A 21,465-nucleotide genomic window follows, 5' to 3' on the forward strand; every position below is an offset into this window, starting at 1 on the left:
ATGTTCTCAAAAAAATAATTGCATAAAATTAACATTATTTCAAGATTTTAATGAAATATTTTTTAATTTAAATATAGTGACTATTTTTACGAAATTTTTATGCACAAATGATAACTTTATTTGCATCGGAGGTGAAGCATAAGGGTATTAACGTTTCAAGTATGAACATTTTCAGTACTTTCCATTATGTTTGAAATTTTTATAAATGATGTGATTGAATTCATAAACTTCAAATTAATAAATGAAGTACAAGTGATAGATGTAGCGCTAAAAGAAGAAGTGAAGTAACTATACTTCAGTTGCTATGGTAACGGCCTTTTTTGTAGCATAGTCGAACGTGATTTTTGGCTCAGTTATCAGCGAGCGATAAAAGGATATGCATAAATCGATATGTGATACATTTAATAATGATTTATTTGTAATTCTGATGAGTATGGTTCTTTTAACAGTCGATAACGAGATGTATTTTTACAATGATTATCTTCGATGTTGCAATTAACTATCTACCAATATATCCTTAGCTATGCGCTCGATTTTGTTCACCGATTCGTCATCGTTCGATAATTCGCAGATAAATCTGTGCTTCTGGCTGCAGTCTTCACCCCGGTACATGTATGTTCTCGACGATGGTTCGTACTCGAGTTTCAGGCATCTGTATAGAAAGTAAAACAATGATTCGACCGGTTTTAAAATCGATGTTTAACACGTCTTAAGATTTTACCTTCCGTCGCCGATGACATTCTGCTTGGTGTCGTGATGCACGGGTCTGGCGCTCGCCGCCCAAATCCACAGAAGACCCGGGTTCAGACCGCCGGTCCAGTAGCTTTTTCGGATTTTCTTGTCGCTCTGCAGCATCGCCACGACGTCCTGATTCTCCTCGATGGATTCGAACTCGACCAGATTGCCGCCCATCGCTCGGCACAGGCTCGCCGATGACTTCCAATCGTATTCGCGATTGCTCATGTGGTAGCAGAATTGACCGACTCGAGTGAAATTTTTGGCACACGGTTCTAGAAAATTATAAAACAATTGATTTTGATTGAATTTTGATACTCGTGGGATCGTGTTATCAAGGATTAAAAGAGTAGTTACGCTTGGCTTTGTTGTTTCCAGATATCACATAATATAACAATTCCTCTGTTCTTTTCACTCGTTTTTCCAAAAAGTCCATTTTATAAACTAATTTTTCTATTGATCCTGCAAAATAAAGAATAAATCAACTTCAATTTTAAAGAAATAGAGACAAAAGAACATCCCCGTATGAATTGAAAAAATGTTAAGTATTAAAGTCTAAGTAATACTCAATTACACATTTTTAATTTCAATGTAAATAAATGCTGTAAATTATAACTGATGCTTAAATCTTCAGATAAACTTAAATTTTAGAAATACTCGATCATAAATACTTATCTTCATTGCGCAACAAAGTATCGCGAATATCAAAAATTACGTTAACAAATCATACAACTAATTTTAGTTTTCAACGGATTAAAATTTTTCCTTACGCGAATTATAGTTCTTGAACGTTATTTTGATTTAAAATATTTAGAAAGTTGGTTTTGTTTGTTGACGGCACAGGGTGTGACGAAATTAACATATTACATCACATCGGCAAGAAAACCCACTATTACCGCAGCATTGTGTATGACGCGCGGGCGCCGTTTACCATGTTTAAATTGATCTTCGAGCAAATATTGCGAATATCGTGAGCGCTTGTACGCACTTAGTCTTGAATTCTTTGCATAATAAAGGAATAATTAACATTTTGAAGACTCGCGTTACTAAATATATTAATTTGATTAAATTCTAAGTCATTAATTGAACGTTGAACCTTCTTAAAATAAGTGTACGGGCGTAATGAAAATTTCAGCGGGCAATGAGCTGCAGCAAGGAAAAATTGCGAAATAAATTTACCCAATAAATAGAGATCCGTTTCAGAAACTTGTTTGTTGCCATTTTGCGATGGATGCACTTTGTTCGGATTCGTAATTCTCAGCGTTGAATCGCCAAGTTTGATTTCTCGCGATCCCCTCGAACTGCCATTAGACATTATCCATTCTTCTAAAATTTCGCTCCAAGGACCGATAGCTTTGTTATCGCACACTTCTGTATTGACATCGGTAGACGTTTCTCTCTTTGCAATTTGTAAAGCTACAAAAGGAAATTCACATACAGTATTTTATTGAATTTTTTTTCCCACAACATTGATAAGTTTTGAGCATTATGCTCATTTTGTTTACCATTGTTATTGTTCGCCAAAGCAGCTGCACAAAGTAGTAAAATAAACAATTTTCCCTTCATTTCTCACAATAGTCCTGGAATGGAAAAATTTTTGGTAATTGTTCGAGTTTCTTTCAAACGACAAAATATGAAAATTGATGAGCAAATTTTTTTTAAACTCAGACAATGTTTTAATAGTTTACTTCAAATTCTCCAAAACAACACACCTTTTTTATTTGTAATTATCTTTTTATAAATTAAGTCCTTACGAAATCGCTATGTTCTCCAATTAGTATTTTTGCGATTTTTATCTTCGCACGAAAGAAATTGTAAAAGAGTTATATCAACAATAGCAATTGTGTAAAAAAAATTATGTAAAAAAATTCATTACTGTATTATACTTTCTTATTATAATAAACAAATGATGTTTTAATGTACCATTTACAGTAAATTATTAATATCGAATTATATTGCAATGAAAGAATTATTGATTTGATGGACATTTCACGAACATATGTTGAAGCATACTTGTTGTTTATAATGTAGAAACTAAGTATTAAGTTAAGTAAAATTGAAGAAAAACTTACTCATGTAGAGATGAAAAGATTTGATAAAAACTAATCAACACTTGTAACACGACTTGACTCGTCGCGTGCACACACGAAACATAATATTGAATGAAATGTTGACCTCAGAAATATTCTTTTACCTACACTTATTAGTTTCTGGGGCACTTTCTCCTGTTCTCTCTTTCTCTCTACACTCTACTCTTTTTAACATCTTTATATATATATAGGTTGTATCATCGTCACCGCTGCGGACCCGAAAAACGAGTACTGAACTAATTGCAGTAATTTGCAGTGATTTTTGAATAAAAATATTCCAAATAAGTGGGTTTTCTTCGTACATCTACAGAAACTCAGAGTTAAAATTACAATTTATAATTATTAATTTACGTTTTTATGGACACTGACAAAAATCGTTACCGGAAAAAGTGCATTGAAGTATGTTTTTCTGAGTACAAACAACTTGTTGTAAAGTTAAATTATTGGTCTAAACAATGGAAAAAGTATTAAAAATGCATACTCAAAACGGATTCAATTCTATTTTGAATTACATTGTAAATAATTACAGGACACCGGAATTTCAGGTACATATAGGTAAATGAAATAATTATAATTTGAGAAAAATTGACTAAAACAGATTTGTTTTTCTTATGTTGTACATTCGTTAATCCTATATTTCCTTTGAAATTTATAGTATCAATAAAAATAGTGAAAATCTGTGACCATGCATAAATTTTATCGAGCAATGGTAATTTACATTATATTAATTTTGTTTTTTTTTATAATACATTTGTCGAAAATCAGATGTTTTCAAATAGGGAAATCGCGGGATACTCTAGGCTTGGGGAGATTCTTGAAAGTGCACGAGAGTTTAAATGTGCTCATAAATTGTTTATTATGGCAATTTTTTGATTTTTTTCATTAATTGGAGTATTAAATTTGCTTTCTCATCTTAAAATTAATGCTCAAGTATAAATAATATGAGAAAAATTATAATGCTATGAAATTTTTTAATTATTTTTTGTACTTCTGTCTTTTTCACTTATTATTTGCTATACTTTTTCGGATAGAATATTCTATACACCTAATATCGTTTTCAAAATTGAAAAGTCCTCATTACTTGTTGAACTGTTAACATTTATCTAAAAAAGATCATTTTTTCTCACGTTTTTTGTCTATTTATGTTTTTCTTAAATTTTTTAGAATGTCACAGTACTTTATGGGCTATTTGAACTACATGGCTCACGTAAATTTCTCCAAAACGTCGATAATTATCCCTACGACCGCATTTGGAAAGTGATAAAATGTCCTAGGCGATGAAGTTCTGAAAAAAGCTAATCCATATTTATGAGCTGTTATTATGCTAAAACGCATGTAACATTAAAAAAACGCAATCATTGTAGTGGAAAATTATATTTTCTTATTATTTAATTATACAAAGTTTAAGTAAAAAAAAAGAAAACAATGTATTTTACTGAAAAATATAATCAAAACATATTTGTACAGTATCGAGAAATCGCATTCAATTTCTCGTGTGGAAGCTCAAAAGTAAACGGTTAAATTGAGATGTTCCTCGTTGGATTCGTAAGGCGCGGCTCGAGTCTCGGTCGCGGCGTTCTCGTTGCTCGCGGTCTGCAAAAAAAATGTTTGAAAAATCGATCGATCAACAACGACTTTATTCCAAAATTTGACATTGTAATATATTTACTCTGTCGTCGTCGTTCCAGGAGAGCTTCTTCACTCGCCTCGACACGTACTCCTCGGGCCAGGTGGGCGCCAACGAGTCCGGCGGATCGCCCGAGAAGGTGGACGAGCTCTGAGAGGCCGACTCGACGTTGTTGAGATTGTTGCGGGCGCTCAGGTCGTTCATGTTCTGCACGAGGCCGCCGACGTTCGGTATGTTGGACGTGGCCGACAGAGCCGGCGGCTCGGACGCGGGTGCTATCTTGTGCCTTGGATAAAATAAAATTTGCCTATTCGCTGCGAAGCAAGAGGAAATAATTCTTCAATGTTTTTAGATCTAGAATTACAATCGCTATTGATGATAAATGAATTTACTTCTTCTGGTTGCGTTGTAACTGTCGCTGTCATCCCCAAAGACAGGATTATCGATGTCGTGAGACTCGAAATGATGTTCCTGAGTTACTTCCAGAGTGTCGCGTAAAATGCTGGCCCCGAGTATCTGCGGCGTTGGATTCAGGGCCGAAGGAACCGGAGATTTTTCTTTACAACCGAGGGCCGCCGAATTTACCGATCCCTCGCCTTTCGGTCGTCTGCTGAAATTAATAAATCAATAGCAGAATTTTTATTAATAAAAAAGGACCATGTTTGAAAAAATAAGTTCAAAATTGTTTCAAGGTAATAAGAAGCTCTTGAGTGAAGTACGAATACGAATTATGAAGATGCCATTAATATTATGAATGAAAATGTCCTTACTGTTTGTAAATATATAATATAAGAATCAATATAACTACTCCAAGAAGACCGAGTACGGCGCCGAATACAGCCACCAGTAATACACTACTCCCAAGCCAAGTTGGAGCAGTCCGAGCCGCCTCAAGGATGGTTCCGGTATTTGGTAAATGAACTATCACAGGTATCATAGTTGATCTATCGGAAAATTCATTTATAAATTAATTGCACATGAGAATGATACTGAAAGATTTTTTAAATCTTTCAAAGCGATTTTTTTTTATTCATCAGAGATGGTAGCGTAGCTTTACGTTAAAAAACATTCGGTAAAAAAGTCAGAAAACGATTTCGAATATAGTAGCTATCAACATAAATACCTAGTAGGTTTTCCAGTATCTGAGGCAATCGCGACCAAACGAGCTATGGTACCATTTAACGGTTCCACCGATCTCAATATCAATTCTCCGTTGTCACGAATTTCAAAAGAGCTGCAAAGAATAGTCACATTATTTCATATTTAGAGGTAAATAATGTTAAAAGAAAAATTAAAATGTCGTACCGAGCATCGGGTCCTCTCAAAGTTAAAAAAACCCGATCTCCTCTGTCGCCATCAGCAGCTTCGAGCCTCCCTATTTCACAGTATTTTGATGAATAAATATTTAATTTAACTGCATTTATTTACCGAAGGTTCAAAAAAACTTACCAACTATCGATCCTTCTCTTAAAGTTCTTGCGTGAAATTCGTATCTTGGATGACGAAATCTAGGTTCCCACTCGTTGACATCTTCAATGGAAACATTAACCCTGGCAGTGTCGTTCTAGAAAATTTTTCACCAATGTCATTTTCCAAACTTTTTATTAACTTTCAATATTAATTGTAAACGATTCTTACATTATGTTTATCCGTAACGTGAACTAGAAAACTATGTTGAATTCGCCGTTCGTAATCTAAGGTTCCTTTCAGGATCAATTCTCCAGAATTTGTTATGGCAAATCGTTCCATGTCTTCGTCGGCTCCAGCTAACCAGAATTTCAGATTCTGATGGATAATAACAGTATCGTCATGAAAAATTAATTATTGGAAAATAATCGAAAAGAATAATAATCACTCACTGGATCAATTTTATTAACACCCGTCGTGAGAATAATACTTCCAGATGGAGTATTCTCAGGAATACTCGCGTGGTAGTCTTTCAATACGAATCTCACGGGTATTCGGCCCTCTATAAAACCTGTATTAAGTTTTTGCGTTTATTAAGATAAAACATAAAGATGCAACGATAAAAAGTGATATTACCGTTCGTCAAAATATCATCTTCGCTTCCTTCGCGAGTTACGACGACGGTAGCCAGGGTGTAACGATCGGAGTTGTCGATCTGAGTAGCCTGGAAAGAATATTTAAAAAATCTGATTCTAGATATCCTGTTTCGCGTCTCAGAAATCGATCAATCGCACCTTTATCACAAGCGTAGCTCCTGAAATGAGTTCGTGATCTTGCAAAGGTCGATTTATGACAATATCGGCGGTTTCCGGATTCAGCGTGAGAAATGGTAAAATACCCCCTTGAATGGAATATCTCACGGGCGAACCGATACCGACGTCCTGATCCACGGCTTTGATGGGAGCAGGATCCACTCGGAGGATTTTTCTCTGAAAGTCGTACGATATGATTGTATATTTTTAGAAAGTGATACAAATCGGATATACGAAATCGAACGTACGGTTTTTATGTGTAACGGAACACTGATGCGGTACTGATCATTGAGGAACACAGGATTTTGATCGTCCGCGTCGATCACGTTCACGTAGAGGACTGTGGTGGAAGACTGTGGTGGATTTCCCTGGTCCTGAATGATAAATCCCAATTATGTATAATCGTTGTGGATATATGCTAATACAAGATTTTCTCTCACTAACCTGGGCTTTTATCCCAACGGAAAAATTACTCAGAGTTTCGTAATCCAGTGGTTTTCTTAATACTAGTGTACCTTCTAGTGCGTTTGCAAAAATGAAAAAATCCTAAACAGACAAAACACGTTAATACTAATGTTATTAAAAAAATTAAAAAGTAGAATAATGATATTGTGGTGTATATGGGAAGGATGTTGAATTATATTTTCACTCGGATACCGATGTGGAAAAAAATATGATACAATGAAACACAATTTTTCACGCACCGAATGGGGCCCATCGAGGATACTATATTGTACTGTCGAGTAAGGTCCCGGTTGATCGGCGTCGATTGCTCTGACGCCTTGAAGAACTCTGGTGCCAACGACCGTGACCTAACAACATAATGCGATTGCTTCAATTTATATTTTAATCTTATTCTCACTTCGTTAGTTTGTTTTGATCGTTATAAAATTTATAAAATTTATTCAAAAGTGTGTAAATTGACGATAAATTATTCCAAGATTCAATGAGCGATCAATTTCAATTTTTATACTTTTTTAAACTTTTGTACCTTTTTCAAGCACTTGTTAAATAATAAAAAAAATTCTGAATAATTTTGAATTAAAATAGGTAAATATTCATATATCATCAAATCAAATAACTTTTTTCAAGGAATTTATATATTTTAAGGAGTAACATAAAATTTACATGTACCTCAGATATGTTGAGAACGTATGGAGCATTGATGAACTGAGGCGCATTGTCGTTAGCATCGGTTACTCGTATGTTCACAGGAATAATGAAGCCCTTTAATTGAAAAAAGAACCATCGTAAATAATTATAATCAAATTTGAATGCAAGTTCGATAATAAAAGATTATCAGGATAGAATAAAGATGAAAATTTACGGGATCGAGAGTCTGTTTGCGTTCGCATATGACATTAACGTAAACACTGGCGGGTCCGTCGATACCTTCCTTGTCGAGGGGCCTCGCGAGGGTGAGATTTCGAGAATAGGGCGAAAACACCACGGGACTGTCGAACTCTTTGAGTCGCAGCTCGATGTCGCCTTTGGGGCCGGGATCGCCGAGAACAGCCAGAGGACCGACGATCTCGCCGACCTTCATATCCTCGGACACGAAGAGGTGAGCCGCCGTCGCTCCATTTTCCAAAAAGCACCTTGTGTCTCGAATCACTGCTCGGAGGGGAAAAAAATAGTTTAAACTTTAATTTATCCATCTGTTCAATCCTCGGTTTTGCGTTACTAAATATTCTTGATCAGACTTACATTGTCCTGACGTCCAGTGAAGTTGTGAACTTAGTGCGAGTAAAATGATGAAAATTATGTTCTTCATGTCAATCCAAAGTCTCCATTAAAGTCTCTCAGCATTACGATGATCATCTGTTCATTGGAAAATACTAAATACTTATTTGCAATCGTTTTTATTTATTTTAGTATTTGATAATAAAAAGAGATTGTTGAATTAAAAATTACTGAGGTATGCTAAAATAAATTTTGATCTCCTCGAAATTTTTACCACTCATATGAGAATGTCTAACCGATCTTTACAATAAAAGACTTGAAATTTTTTAGCAAAATTTATTTTTTTTTTTAAATAATATTGAATTTTCATTATGAGTTATAAGCTACGGTATTTATTGATTGAAGAGGCGATTTTTTAACCCCGTTTCAAAGTAAATAGCTAGATTAACACGCAGGGATCCGAAATGAATCCAAGAAAATCCACGTAAAGTCTACCTTCTTATATGGATAATCTATTGGGGGTTTCAGTTCAAATTAAATTAAATTAAAACTGTAACTTAATTGAACTTAGACAAATACGGCTATACTTAAATCGAGTATTTTTCAGGTTTTTTTTGTATAACAAATTAAAAGACAACGCTGATAAGTATAGCAACTAATATCACGTCTTTATTGTTTAGGGCTCAATTGTAATGCGTGTCAACAAATTCTTCATGCATAGGCTGGCGCGGGAGTCGTATAATATTTTCTAGCGTCGCGACATGCATATATCGCACTCGCTACGCTTGAGCGCAAACCATAACGCTGCAATGCCATAGATGAAACGCATTACTACGTACGATCCTCGCATCGTGAACTATCATTATAGGTTGCTTTGCATAACAGCTAAGATCACTCGGCAACTTTATTTCCATTTTTTTCTTGATAATCGAACGAATTACGGTGAAAATCGAACATTTTTTCCGAAGTCGCTTGAGATGGGGTCAGTAACTTTTTTAATTTTAGCAAAAATCAATAATATTCTCGAATTTGCTTGGGCTGAGACTTTGAAAATTAGGTATGAAAAAGCAAAAGAAAAAATATCGAATAAAATTTGGACCATTCGATTTAACGGAGAATCGTCCATGTACATATAAGCATACAATAAAAATGCGTCAGCAAACATTTCGTTTCGCTTTTACTATTTTTTAATTGAATATAACTAAGGTAACATTGTATTTGTACAAACATATAATATTTGCACAAAAATAACAAAAATGTACGTAAATATACAATTTAATACGTCTTTTGTAAGGTGTGACAAGTATAAATAAAAATATGTTAATTCACACTCGGAAAATCAAAAGCATTGAAAATTGCCTCATAAAAAATTAATCCGTCTCATCGTTCTATCAGCACATCCTAAAAAATTTCAGACCGATTGAAAGAGCAGCTCTCGAGCTATCGCGTTATAGAGAAATACACAAACACGAGAAAAAGTAGGGAGGATACGGCTGAGCTACGTTTAGCATAGTTACCATCTAGCTGAATCGGCTTTTTAAAATAAATGTAAAATGTATAAATCAATTCTAAATAAGTTAAGAAATTGTAACAAACCGATAAACTTAATTCAACTTTTTATTTGACACATCTTATTAATCAAAATTTTGCTTTAATTAAATTTTAATGTACGCATTGTTCAATTAAAAATGCGAATCTCGGTAATTTTAAGTTTAACGGAAAAAATGAATTTTTTGCGAGAATTGTCCATATACATAAGAAATAATACAATTTTATTCACGTTACTCCTGTGGTCAGATGTAGCTTCGATTCATTTCAAAAAAGGCAAACTTTTGTCATACAAAAGCGTTAATAATAAATAGTAGAACAAAAAAAAAAAAAAAAAGAAAAATAAGTAGGCACGACAACTGCCCATCGCCAATATATAAACTAAGAGAGAGAGAAAAGGTTTAAATCTGCAAGGAGATTCTCACGAAGCGCTTCATAATATAATACCATTTTTTTCCTTGATTTCGGACCGGACGTCAAGCGTGAATCAGCACCGTCTTGATGGGAAGACGGTACCCAGTGGTGGGCCTATTACGCTTGGACGCACACTCGATGCAACTGCGAAACCTTACTCGCCATAAGAACTAAATACAAATATACAGCAGGCGCGCAGGTATATATATACGCCGTGCAAGTGAAATGCACCGAGAGACTCTTTTATAAATATCATTTTTCATGCACTTGATAAAAATTATGGAAATTTTATTGTACAATAAATACCGAGTGATATTTAAATGCAGATTATCAATTTATCAATTTTAACATGGTATAATGTATGTTTAATTTATTTTTTCTCTGTGAATATTCAAGAAAAGTCGAAAGAAAATGAAAACTGCGCAGTCAGGATCGAGATTGATAAAAGAAAATTCGTACTTGAACCGTGGGAATATATATATTACGGTCAAGTAGTTCGCGCGTTATTCGAATGCACTATACAACACTCTCGGATAAATCCGTTCGAATCAAATTTCGCACTCGGATCGTACACAAATCGGATGGATCTTTTCAATTTTACTACACTTTCGAATCGAAAAACTAGAAATTTTGGATTTCTTACCTGTTTCAGCTCCCTTGATTCATGATAAAACGATCGAGTGATAAGCTCTCGCGCGGTAAATCCTGTCATTTACACTTCACCGATTACACACACGAATCCGCAGGAGACATCGGTTACAATGTTTTTTTTCGGGCCCGAATTATTACATTATGAAGTTGCTTATGAAAAAAAAAAAAATTGCAGCCAAATTAGCGGATTATATAAATTGGTACGTATGTGTGTATGGTGCCCCGTTCGTTTCACCGACGCGATGCGTGACAGCGAGAGCAACGAATAATATATACTGTGGGCAGACAAGAGAGAAATGAAAACTTGGCGAGGCACAAAGTTAGCAAGTGTGTGTGTTAGTGTGTATATAGACGACGCGCCGAGTTCTCTCTCTCTCTCTCTATAGTGCAAAAGAATGGGGGAACAAAAGGAAACCGATGGAGATACATTGACGAGTAGGGGATACAAAATAACCAGCAGCAGCCTACCTACCTATTCACTGGGAAGCGAGCCGAGCTGCGGCAGGTGTTTGCCAGACATTACGTGCTTTACACACGCATGCATGCCCATGCGCTGGGAGGGATTTCATATTATTATATACATACATGTATATACGTCGACTTTATTATCTTACGCTCATTCACGCTATCCCTTCGCACAGTACAAACACAGGTAGTTCTGCGCAAATGAGTTTTAGAAATTAATCGATCCGATTTTTCCGTGTTAACGACGAGGAACGAGCTTTTTTTTTATGGGTCGTCTATGAAGCGAGTCGAGCAGTCACGTGTCGCGATTATTAGCGAATAACCGATGAATTGGGTCTGATAAATATTTACCTAGTAACTGTAAATGAGTAATATTTAAGCAAATGCAAAACATTTATTCAATTTTCATACTCCGAAAAGATACCGAACCAAAATGAAAATATAAAATTTCAAAAGTTTTCCGATATTTTTAATGAATATTTTTCTTAAAAAAAATAACAAGTGGACTTTAGATATGACTTTTTACGTACGCGTACACCGCACAGTACACTCCTCGGGTGGATATCTTCGCTCCGATTGTATCCCTTTATATCCAAATTGCCGAAGTCCTAATAGTGCGCGAGAACTGGGTCGTTGCGGCCGTTATTTTTCCGAACTGTTCTATTCGCGTGCGTTGGTTTGTTTTGTAAAAAAAAAAAGGAAAACGCGATCTCTCATCAGTTGACGCTTTTTAGCGTGACACTAGCGTAAATTCGTCTGGGTCATCTTGTAAGATCGTATGTAAGATCGTATGCGAATCGATCGATTGGGAATCACTCGTTTAATCTTCTACAGTTAATATATAAAATCCCAGTTGAAAAAAATTGCGTAGATTTCTGCGTGGATTATCCATGTAGATTTTTCGGTCATCTCTTAAAAACTAAATTTCACGCACGAATCCGTTTTCAAAGAACAATCGAAAAATCTTGGCGGATTTTTACAAAAATGATCCCCACAGATTCCCCTATGGAATCTATGCATTTTCCACATGAAATCCATATACTTTCCACACAGAATACAAATGGAATCTTCATGAATAATCCACGTAGAAATCCACGCAATTTTTTCAACTGGGATGAGACAGTATCCTTCGTACTGAATCTTACTTAAGATTGTGCATAAGATCTTGTGTAATATCAAATATGAAAAAACGAATCACAGAGTCAACCTGATTATTATCAGTGGATCCAGGGCCGGTATATTACCCTATCGGTTAAAAAATTGTCAATTTTTTCGTCGAAAATTATATTCCTGATTTTTTAATTCTGTTTATCGAGTCTCATCGAAGATTTTTCTATAAAATGTACTCATTCAACACAGATTTTACATTACGATATTTTGGAAAAATAATGAACCGCAGATATTATACCTTTTACTTATTCAGTCATCATATAAAAAGACCTTATTAAATTTCATAAGGGTCCCTCATTATGCACGACCCTGAAAGTCCTCCTCCGACCCTAAACTACTCTTTACCATAAAGTGCCAAGTATGATCTTGGTGCTGTAAACTATACGATAAAAAAGTATATCTTTTTTTAAAATTATAATTTATTAATTTTACTTATTAAAATTCGAAAGATTCTAGTTTTTAGTAATAAAAAGATCATTTTGATTCGACCAGTATAACAAATTATCGTGTGCGCTAGAGGTTTTTGAAAAAAAATTTTTTCATGAAACTATGTAACAGTACATTAAAATGAAATTCAGTGACGTCAAAAAAAACTTTTAGAGTTATTTTATTAAATAGTTTTGAGCAATTAAAAGTTCTAATTTACTTAATTGCACAAATATTATTCGAAAAGTTTGAATATTTTCGCATTCGATAATATCGTTGAGTCAGTTACTTCAAACGATCGCAACGTGAATTTTTCGCTAGTGCCCAAAAATTAGTTCGTTTTTACTTTGCAAAAGGGTTAAAAATATTACTGCAGAATACAGGATGCACCGATTACAATGAAAATCAACAATTTTAGCCCACGGAATAATTTTGACCCAGTAGATTTCTCTATAAAGAATCGGCCATACATTGCATTACAGCGATCCGCACCACAAGCGAGCGCGCGTACTGCAGAGCGCAAACCTGCGGACTACTACCCACATATATACAAATGTGCAAATTTGCAGAATTGCAGTTCGCACTTGGCTGACTATATATATCGTGCAAGCGCACGCGCATTATAGCTCCTCAAAGTTTCGCATTATATATACATAAACGAGCAAAGCGAGCGCAGTATATATCTCGTATGTACACGGTCGTCACACAGTGTCCACTTCGAGCAAAGTGCATTATAGAAATAGCCCTATACTCTCCGACTGCTGCACTGTGTTGGTTTTGTTTTGGCGAATAATTCTGCGAGCTTTCGCTCTCTGTCTCTGGTACATCCGAGTTACTACGAGTCGCATCCGAGATATGTCGTTACTTTTGCTGTGCACGTAAACACGCGCCCGTGTGTGTGTGTGTGTGTCCTTGTGTACGCGTAGTACATGATCGAAGGAGTCAAGGGCTAGGGATTATATACGCAGCCACACAGCTGAGCAGCGTCCGCAGGAACTGCGCGCCCCCGTAGATCGAACTCTTATATAGCGCTTCTGCGAAGCAGCGACAACCGTCACAATCTTCAAAATCAGCGACAGACAAGTTTGTCGTCGGCTCCGTCGGGTTCGTCGTCATCGTCGTCGACGCCGCCGTCGACGTTGCCGAGGAGCAGGAGGGAGCATGGCGGAGTCGAGCAGCGAGGCCGCCTCGTCGAGCGCTGGCGGAGCGGTGAACGTGGTGCCCGTCGTCGCCACGGCCGCCACCAACACCACCACCACCAGCACCGAGTCCGGCAGCACCCAGCAGCATCAGGCCAGCGCGGCGACCGTAGCAGCCCCCAACGAGCCCGACAAATCCGAGGAGTTCCTCGAGCCCCAGAGGAAGCATCGCAAGCTGATCGGCGGCCAGTGCGCCTCCGATCAGGAGGGCTCCTCCGCGGCGGCGAGCTTCGGCGAGCTGAGCAAGTCCGAGCAGAAGCTGGAGCACAGGCTCGGCGGCATACTCTGCTGCGTCGTGTGCTTCGATTTACCCCGAGCAGCTGTCTATCAGGTAATTCTCAATGCCAAATCATTTTTAGTTTTCATTAAATGATACGATTATTTGTTTGTTTTCGATTGATCATAATTCCATTGCGCTACTCCGATTAGCAGTCAGTTATTAGCTTCTGCGCAGTTTTCGCCTCGTGCGTACGCTTTTGCTCCTAATCCTATTTTATATTACTAACTTGCAATAATTACATCTAGGCACGAATGAAAAAAACGTGGAAAAGCTGCGCGTCGTCGATACAAGCGTTCAAAACCATTTCATTTTGTTTCGTAACTCGATCGACGTTTCGAAAGAAACGTCAACACAAAAAGTCCATTATTTTGACAGCACGTCAGGGGAAAAGTTTTGTTTTCATGTTCAAAATGATATAATAACAATGGCGCTTGTGTCGTAACCCGTAAATGTAATATGACATACCATTCAATATCAATAAATGTTCATTTTTATCATAGAAATTTATTCCCAAGTCGTTGGCTACGTACTTTTTTTTTTTACATTTAGATAAATTTTCAACAAAGTCGTTATAAAAATTTTTTCAGACTATATTTACAACTATGAGGCTCGTTACCAAATATCACAATTATTTTACTTTATACAGGGTTCCAGTTGACATGAATGATAAGTTCATATTTACAACGCTAAATTTTATTTTTATGTTATTTTTATGTAAAACTAAAAATGATTTAAAATAAAATAAAAATATAATTGATAAGTTGTGTATTCTTCAATCCTGTTAATTGATCATCCTAGTTCTATACATACAATCTATGCTATTATTTTTCATTACAACGTCATTTTATGCTGATAAAAAAGCCAGAAGTGATTTTAGATGGATCACGGGGCTCTGTTCTAAGTTGATCAATGGCATCAAATTAATTTGATGCAATTAATAACTCTTTGTAATAATTTTTTTAGATTGGCCTTTACAAATAAACATTTGATCATTGTTACTTTGATATTTGCAGTGTACCAATGGACATTTGATGTGCGCTGGGTGTTTCACTCATGTTCTAGCTGATGCTAGACTTCGTGATGAGCTGGCTACATGTCCCAATTGTAGAATTGAAATAAGTAAAACATCAGCATCTCGGAATCTTGCTGTTGAAAAAGCTGTTTCAGAGTTGCCAGCAGAATGTCAGTATTGTACAAAGGAATTTCCAAGAAATTCGTTAGAGCGACATGAAGAAACCCTGTGTGAAGAAAGGTATGGCAGCTTGATTTTGTCACAAATTTTGTTCATTTTTCTTCAACACACAATTTTATGATTTTAGGATATCAAGTTGTAAATTCAGCAGAATTGGCTGTCCATGGCGAGGACCTAATCATGAAAGACCAGAACATGAGGAACATTGTGTTCATCCGCATCGTACGGGAGCAGATGTGATGGATGCTTTGCGTGACATAGATGCTAAAAGTTTAGAAGAACGAAAACTTTTCGATAATGTCTTTGAACTTCTATCATACGAAAAAATAACTTTTAATGGTAAAATACAAGTAAATTTGTTATTGTAGCTAAAACAACTGAATTTAGCATAGATTTTTATTTTATATTACTTTAATGATTTTTGTTTATAGATTTGCAGATGAAACCATATCGAACAGATGAGTTTGTACACAAGCTATTTTATGAAACTTCTCGTTTCACAGCTTTTAACAATCAGTGGGTTGTTACTGCAAGAATCAATAACAGTCAACGAGATCCAACTCAGAGTGCTGAACGTGATATGACTTATCAGGTTTTTATAACATTAATATTTTGAAATATCTTCATTATTTATTTTTAATTACAAATTTAATTTATTATTTTTAGCTAATTTTGAAAACTAAAACTACTTGTCCTCTACCCATGCATTACCTCATCTTAAAAGGACCGTTTGGTGACATGAAAGTACAACCACGAATTCACAGATATGATTTTACAGACCAAGACAATGAAAGTCCATATATGCCCTTACCATTGCCTGATACAGCTGAATGCAACAGATTATTAGCCGCTAAAGCTATAAATTTTCGGTAAGTTCTAAGTAATAATTTTTAAATATAATTCATGGATTGTGTTAAATGTTTTTATTTATTACATTCGACAGACTTATCATGTTCTTGGCTTCAAAGTAAAGCGCCACTGAATGTTGTTTCGAGTTCACTTGACTGAAAATCTTCATGTCATGTTTCTCAGATGCAAGACAAAAACTGTATGCTTCAAGATACTTATGAAGAAAAATATCAAATATGTATCAATGTATAATTGATATGATGTGGTGCACATATGTGGATGAAATTATTTATTCTGTACTAAATTATATTATACTATAGTAACGAAATAAATTAATAAATTTTGAATTGTCAATGAATTTAGCAATATAAAATATAGTTACTCAGAAAAAATCACAAAATTGTAACAATATATGAGTTCAATTAAAAAATTTGCAAGTTTAAATATGAGTATGAGCATGATTTGTAGAAACAATGTAAATGAATTTAAAATAATCTTGCACATTCATATTTTTGATTTTTTTTACAATACTGGTAAAAAAAATTAAAAAATTTTTTTAAATATTCTGCAGATGTCATGCAAGAATTAAAAATGCTTTAATAACTTATTCCTTACATATTAGTTTTGTTGATTTTCTTGCATACAGTTTTCATTTTGAAAATATTTTCTTAATTTGGACAAAATGATGATTAAGCATCTTGTAAATATTATGTGTTCAATTTGTCTTTCTTCAAAATAATCTGTTAATATGTACCAAGTTGACATGAAATATTAATTTTAAAATGCAGTAAAAATGATAGAAACTAATATAACTCAATTTTTATATAAATTAAATCCTTCATATAAAAAAAGTTCAAATGAAAACTAATATTTTATTTCTTAGGACATCAAGTAAAACTTGAAATTAAAATATATATCAATTTTTGGTTCAACAAATCATGAGTTTGCCAGTTAATGTCATTTAATTTTATTTCTTTTAAACTGATGATGTATGATTAAAGAAATTTAATAAACAACCAAAAAATGATAATATCTTACCTTTAATTAAATTAATTGCCTACCAATAATATGTTATTACTTTCTTTACATTGATTTAATAGATTTGAGAGAACGTGATCTTGAAGTATTATTTGAATATTTCGAAGCCTTTACCCAATTATACTTGAAACAATATTATTTTATTTAATAAGGGAATAGGTCATGAAAATTAAACGTACTTAATTACCAGTATTTTGTTTAAAAAAAGTAAGTTAATGCATTTGCAATTAATAAATAACATATTAAGTCGTAATTCACATACATTAAATTTTCAACTTTATCGTTTTACCTTTATCAAAAAGTATTAACAGTACTAACAGTTTTTTTTGATTATAAATTATCAACTATTCATTATGCAGTAACTTTTTTTGGTGATGATATTAGACCCATCAATACACAATCTGCCTCTAGTAACGTTACATCTGTGGTTGCTCCAAGAAATTTTGTGGACAGTTCTAGACTTTTGACCTTTAGCTTTACTTTTGCACCTCTCACGTATTCACTAAAAAATTTTAAAACAAATATGAAAAGTCACACAAAAATATTAATACCTTTGTAAAATTGTTTACCTGTTATTTTTTACTGGCTTTGAACATATACAATGAAACTTCCAACCAAAATCAATATATAAATCATTGTTAACAACTTCAAAAATTTGTCCAACAACAATCATATTTTCAGGATCTCCTAACTAAAATCAAAATATGATTACTATCAATATTTTTCTGTAGTTGTGTGATTTGAAAAAACTCACATGAATTAAGTTACTATGTCGAAGTAAACTAGAAAACGATGGCTTAGAAGTTTTAGTATTAATCAACTCATTACTTTGGTTCTGATTACTTTGTTGTTCTAAAGCTCTTGGAGTTTGAGTACCAAGTGATGCAGAAAATCTTAGTTTAGATCTCGATTGCAAAACATGATTAATCACACGACGTGATAGTATATTATGCATTTTTCGTTTTATTCAAATGCTTCTGCCAGTTTTATTTAAATACTTTCAAGTTGACTTTCTATAATTCAATGATTATTGTTACGAAAACTTGTTATGATCGAATCAGCACGAAGCAGAAGATTCAGATATGACAAAAACGATAAAGCCATGCCATGCAGACTGTTCTGTAAAGTGACCACTTCGTGACGATTTGAAAACACCGTACCGAAGCCGGTGCGAATTTCTTATTGATAGTATAAAAATTTAAAAGTCGATGAAGTTTTATTTTTTCATAATAATTTTGAGTCAGATCATCAGAGTATCCGAATAAAAAATAAAAATATATTGTATTTTTTTAATTGTCTATTAAAAATTCGCCGTCAGGGGGTGATAGATGTCTACATCTGTTTCTAGCAGACAACAGTAAAAGTTTTATCTGTCAATTCTGCTTTGGTTAGAATATTGTGTAAATGTTCCTTTAACATTTATAATACCGGAGTCATTTTTATTGTTCAACATAACATTTTGACACATTTTGTAGTTTATCATAGTTTACATAAGATGAATTCTTTATTGAAACCCATTACGCAAAGCTCGTAAGTAAAATTTATACTTATTACAAATATTTAATTCAAACCATGAAAATTGACCTCAATGGGACAAAAATAGTTCTATAGAAACAAAAGTAAATCTATAAACTTGATGAAAAACTATGGTTAAAATGAAGTAAATTGTTTAAAATTGAAGTCAATTCATATCAGTAGAGCAAAAGCTATTCATTTAAAGCACACATTTGTTTTGACATTCAGGTATTTTTGTATTATTTAGAATTCAGAAACAAAACAATGGATTCTGATAAATATCTTTAGTGTGTGTTAAATTTGAAACAAGCTTAATAGGTAATTGAATAATGCCTAAAGATATAATAGCTGCTGGATGGATAATTTTATTTGTTTCATAATCAAGTTTTCAATCAATTCTTCTAAAGTTAGCGTTGAATGGATTTAATGCATAAACAAATCGGTAGTCATTTTTCTAGAAATAAATGTGTTTGCTTTCAATCTACTGTTATTGAATCATGCATAAATTTACCAAATTTTTGAGTTATCTTCAATTAAATTAAAATAAATTTGATGAACTTGGAAATTCATTCTAAAAAATATCTAGTACAGTCAATATCAAGCTTATGCGACACAATACTTTTAGATTTAAGTGCATATTATGTCTTATACGAGTTTTCAAATGTTGTTTTAAAATCTCTAAATTATAAAAGCTAAAATATTATACTTTCTTATGAATAAGGCCGCATTTAAAGAATATAGTTTTTTCAAGCAATGAAAACAATAATTAAAAATAATGTATTTAATACAGAAAAAATTTTGAACTTAGAAAAGTTATTTAAAATTCAAGTTTTAGATAATTTTTAGATACATATTAAGTCATTTAAAAGCTTGAGTGATAAATTAATCATTGTTATATCATTTGATTTAATGATGGTTAAATACCTTGCACATGAATGCAATGTTGTGTAAAAAGAAAATTAAATTCAGATAAAATATTATAAATAAAGCTAGTAAATATAGATTATTCAATTGACTTTTTATGGTTTGCTTTGTTTTTATGGATTAAATACTAAAAATTATTTCTAGGGAGGGCTTGGAAAATAATTTCTTTAATATTATTTGTAACTGTAGCTCTTTTTATTATTAAAAAAAATTGTTAGAGAATTCAATTTTTGAGAATTACAGACATAAATCACGATCTTCATGGTGGAAATTGCTAAAACACTTGAAAAAAATTAGAATTAATATTTAAATAAAAAATTTTCGAAATAAATAACGTAGTTTAATAAAAAATTATTATTTGTATTTGATATGACTGTATCAATAACCATGTCATGCTGGAATTATACCTTTTTTAATTATAATTAAAAAAAAATTTGGTACGACAAACTGCGAAATTCATTTAGTCGTCGACACAGCGAAGTAGGGGCGACGTTTATGCCTGTTCATGTACTATTCTTATTATCGCGTATGTTAAACATAGAGGCGGACCCCTATACGCTATATTTACATTTTTTACTTATTACCGTATTGACCGACTCACACTTTTCTGCTTGAAATGAATACTTTCATAGTTTCGAATTTAAAGTTAGGAGTGTGATGTTATCGTTTTAAATCCCAATATATTTGTTCATAGAGTAATTCAAACCATAATTTTATTTTTATATATTGAATATACCGCTTGTATAGAAATTTTAATAGTGAACGTTTTGATTGATTTTAAAAAAAATTCTAGGTTCACCAATTTGGTTTGGAATCATCTTATACTGCGCACAAGAATGAAGTACGCTTTTCCAAGACCGAGAGAGGTAAAACGAGTAGTCCACCAAGGATATTTTACACGATTGGCTACACCTGACGGTCGAAAAATTCTCATGAGAAAAATTCTTAAAGGTCGTCATTGTCTTGGACATTAGCTTAATTTAAATAAAAATGTTTATTACTTATATTTATTGTCATTTTTAAATCCCGACCCACTTATTATATAACTTTGGTTATAATTTTGGACGGTATTTTTAGTATCTGGAAACCTGAAAGTTGATGTGCTGTTACACGCTGTTGATAAATTCCATTCGTTCGATTTTAATTTGTAACTGATCACATTTTAAATCATGTGTAGTACGGGCCGCCTCTCGGCATTGCAATACTTATTAACAGCAATAATAATAATAGAACATTATACGGTATGGGCAGAGCCCCTTTTAAGGGTTTCTTACGATTGCAGAATCAAACCGGAACAAATCTATACCTAATAAACATCATTAACAAAGTAACTTTTTAAATGAAAAATTTTTTCCAAAAAGTACATAAGATATGTGTTTAGCAAGTACGCTTTATCAATGAGGCAAGATACAAAAAAGACATCGAACGTATTGCAATATC

The 21,465-nt window shown here is 33.6% G+C and overlaps 5 protein-coding genes across 6 annotated transcripts; 2 read left to right on the top strand and 3 right to left on the bottom strand.

Moving 5' to 3' along the window:
* Positions 1 to 36: 36 nt before the first annotated feature.
* LOC106652785 lies at positions 37 to 2,476 on the bottom strand. The gene is given in 3 exon segments (XM_023459224.1): positions 37 to 1,010; positions 1,093 to 1,197; positions 1,915 to 2,476. Coding segments are annotated over 3 exon segments (756 nt in total). The 5' UTR covers positions 2,051 to 2,476; the 3' UTR covers positions 37 to 495.
* A 1,829-nt stretch (positions 2,477 to 4,305) lies between these two features.
* On the bottom strand, positions 4,306 to 11,228 carry LOC106652783 (protocadherin Fat 4). Of its 2 annotated transcripts, none has more exons than XM_023459219.1 (18): positions 10,960 to 11,228; positions 8,379 to 8,492; positions 7,999 to 8,285; positions 7,806 to 7,898; positions 7,376 to 7,483; positions 7,116 to 7,217; positions 6,920 to 7,045; positions 6,654 to 6,848; positions 6,496 to 6,583; positions 6,312 to 6,430; positions 6,091 to 6,237; positions 5,902 to 6,016; positions 5,758 to 5,827; positions 5,576 to 5,686; positions 5,223 to 5,396; positions 4,845 to 5,059; positions 4,495 to 4,766; positions 4,306 to 4,418 (listed from the first exon to the last, which is right to left on the bottom strand). In XM_023459219.1, exons 2-18 carry the CDS (start codon positions 8,443 to 8,445, stop codon positions 4,329 to 4,331), a joined length of 2,379 nt encoding a protein of 792 aa, XP_023314987.1. In that variant the 5' UTR covers positions 8,446 to 8,492; positions 10,960 to 11,228; the 3' UTR covers positions 4,306 to 4,328. The 2 variants fall into 2 exon arrangements, with proteins under 2 accessions (XP_023314987.1, XP_014227409.1); XM_014371923.2 differs by having other exon boundaries at positions 4,845 to 5,062.
* Positions 11,229 to 13,689: 2,461 nt separating this feature from the next.
* LOC106652866 (cysteine and histidine-rich protein 1 homolog) lies at positions 13,690 to 16,882 on the top strand. Its single transcript, XM_014372021.2, has 6 exons — positions 13,690 to 14,558; positions 15,521 to 15,759; positions 15,827 to 16,038; positions 16,131 to 16,291; positions 16,366 to 16,568; positions 16,643 to 16,882. Exons 1-6 carry the CDS (start codon positions 14,190 to 14,192, stop codon positions 16,668 to 16,670), a joined length of 1,212 nt encoding a protein of 403 aa, XP_014227507.1. The 5' UTR covers positions 13,690 to 14,189; the 3' UTR covers positions 16,671 to 16,882.
* Positions 16,883 to 17,845: 963 nt separating this feature from the next.
* Positions 17,846 to 18,647, bottom strand: LOC106652892 (28S ribosomal protein S28, mitochondrial). Its single transcript, XM_014372058.2, has 3 exons — positions 18,341 to 18,647; positions 18,156 to 18,277; positions 17,846 to 18,088 (listed from the first exon to the last, which is right to left on the bottom strand). The coding sequence occupies exons 1-3, from the start codon at positions 18,539 to 18,541 to the stop codon at positions 17,938 to 17,940; spliced, it is 474 nt and encodes a 157-aa protein (XP_014227544.1). The 5' UTR covers positions 18,542 to 18,647; the 3' UTR covers positions 17,846 to 17,937.
* Positions 18,648 to 18,729: 82 nt separating this feature from the next.
* LOC106652897 (39S ribosomal protein L34, mitochondrial) lies at positions 18,730 to 21,029 on the top strand. The gene is made up of 2 exons (XM_014372063.2): positions 18,730 to 19,116; positions 20,819 to 21,029. The coding sequence occupies exons 1-2, from the start codon at positions 19,082 to 19,084 to the stop codon at positions 20,997 to 20,999; spliced, it is 216 nt and encodes a 71-aa protein (XP_014227549.1). The 5' UTR covers positions 18,730 to 19,081; the 3' UTR covers positions 21,000 to 21,029.
* The last annotated feature ends 436 nt before the right edge of the window (positions 21,030 to 21,465 follow it).

The sequence above is a fragment of the Trichogramma pretiosum genome, unplaced genomic scaffold (assembly GCF_000599845.2).
Source record: "Trichogramma pretiosum strain Unisexual culture from Peru unplaced genomic scaffold, Tpre_2.0 scaffold58, whole genome shotgun sequence".
NCBI lineage: Eukaryota > Metazoa > Arthropoda > Insecta > Hymenoptera > Trichogrammatidae > Trichogramma > Trichogramma pretiosum.

What these genes read in the sequence shown, in the direction of transcription:
- LOC106652783 (XM_014371923.2), bottom strand. Translation starts at nt 8,445, where the DNA reads ATGAAGAACATAATTTTCATCATTTTACTCGCACTAAGTTCACAACTT. An exon ending in TCACTGGACGTCAGGACAAT is followed by an intron (nt 8,286 to 8,378) that starts GTAAGTCTGATC and finishes CCCTCCGAGCAG; the next exon opens with TGATTCGAGACACAAGGTGC. An exon ending in ACGTTCTCAACATATCTGAG is followed by an intron (nt 7,484 to 7,805) that starts GTACATGTAAAT and finishes TTATGTTGTTAG; the next exon opens with GTCACGGTCGTTGGCACCAG.
- LOC106652866 (XM_014372021.2), top strand. Translation starts at nt 14,190, where the DNA reads ATGGCGGAGTCGAGCAGCGAGGCCGCCTCGTCGAGCGCTGGCGGAGCG. An exon ending in CGAAAAAATAACTTTTAATG is followed by an intron (nt 16,039 to 16,130) that starts GTAAAATACAAG and finishes TTTTGTTTATAG; the next exon opens with ATTTGCAGATGAAACCATAT. An exon ending in GCTAAAGCTATAAATTTTCG is followed by an intron (nt 16,569 to 16,642) that starts GTAAGTTCTAAG and finishes TACATTCGACAG; the next exon opens with ACTTATCATGTTCTTGGCTT.
- LOC106652892 (XM_014372058.2), bottom strand. Translation starts at nt 18,541, where the DNA reads ATGCATAATATACTATCACGTCGTGTGATTAATCATGTTTTGCAATCG. An exon ending in GACATAGTAACTTAATTCAT is followed by an intron (nt 18,278 to 18,340) that starts GTGAGTTTTTTC and finishes TTTTGATTTTAG; the next exon opens with TTAGGAGATCCTGAAAATAT. An exon ending in AAGCCAGTAAAAAATAACAG is followed by an intron (nt 18,089 to 18,155) that starts GTAAACAATTTT and finishes AAAATTTTTTAG; the next exon opens with TGAATACGTGAGAGGTGCAA.
- LOC106652897 (XM_014372063.2), top strand. Translation starts at nt 19,082, where the DNA reads ATGAATTCTTTATTGAAACCCATTACGCAAAGCTC. An exon ending in AAACCCATTACGCAAAGCTC is followed by an intron (nt 19,117 to 20,818) that starts GTAAGTAAAATT and finishes AAAAAATTCTAG; the next exon opens with GTTCACCAATTTGGTTTGGA.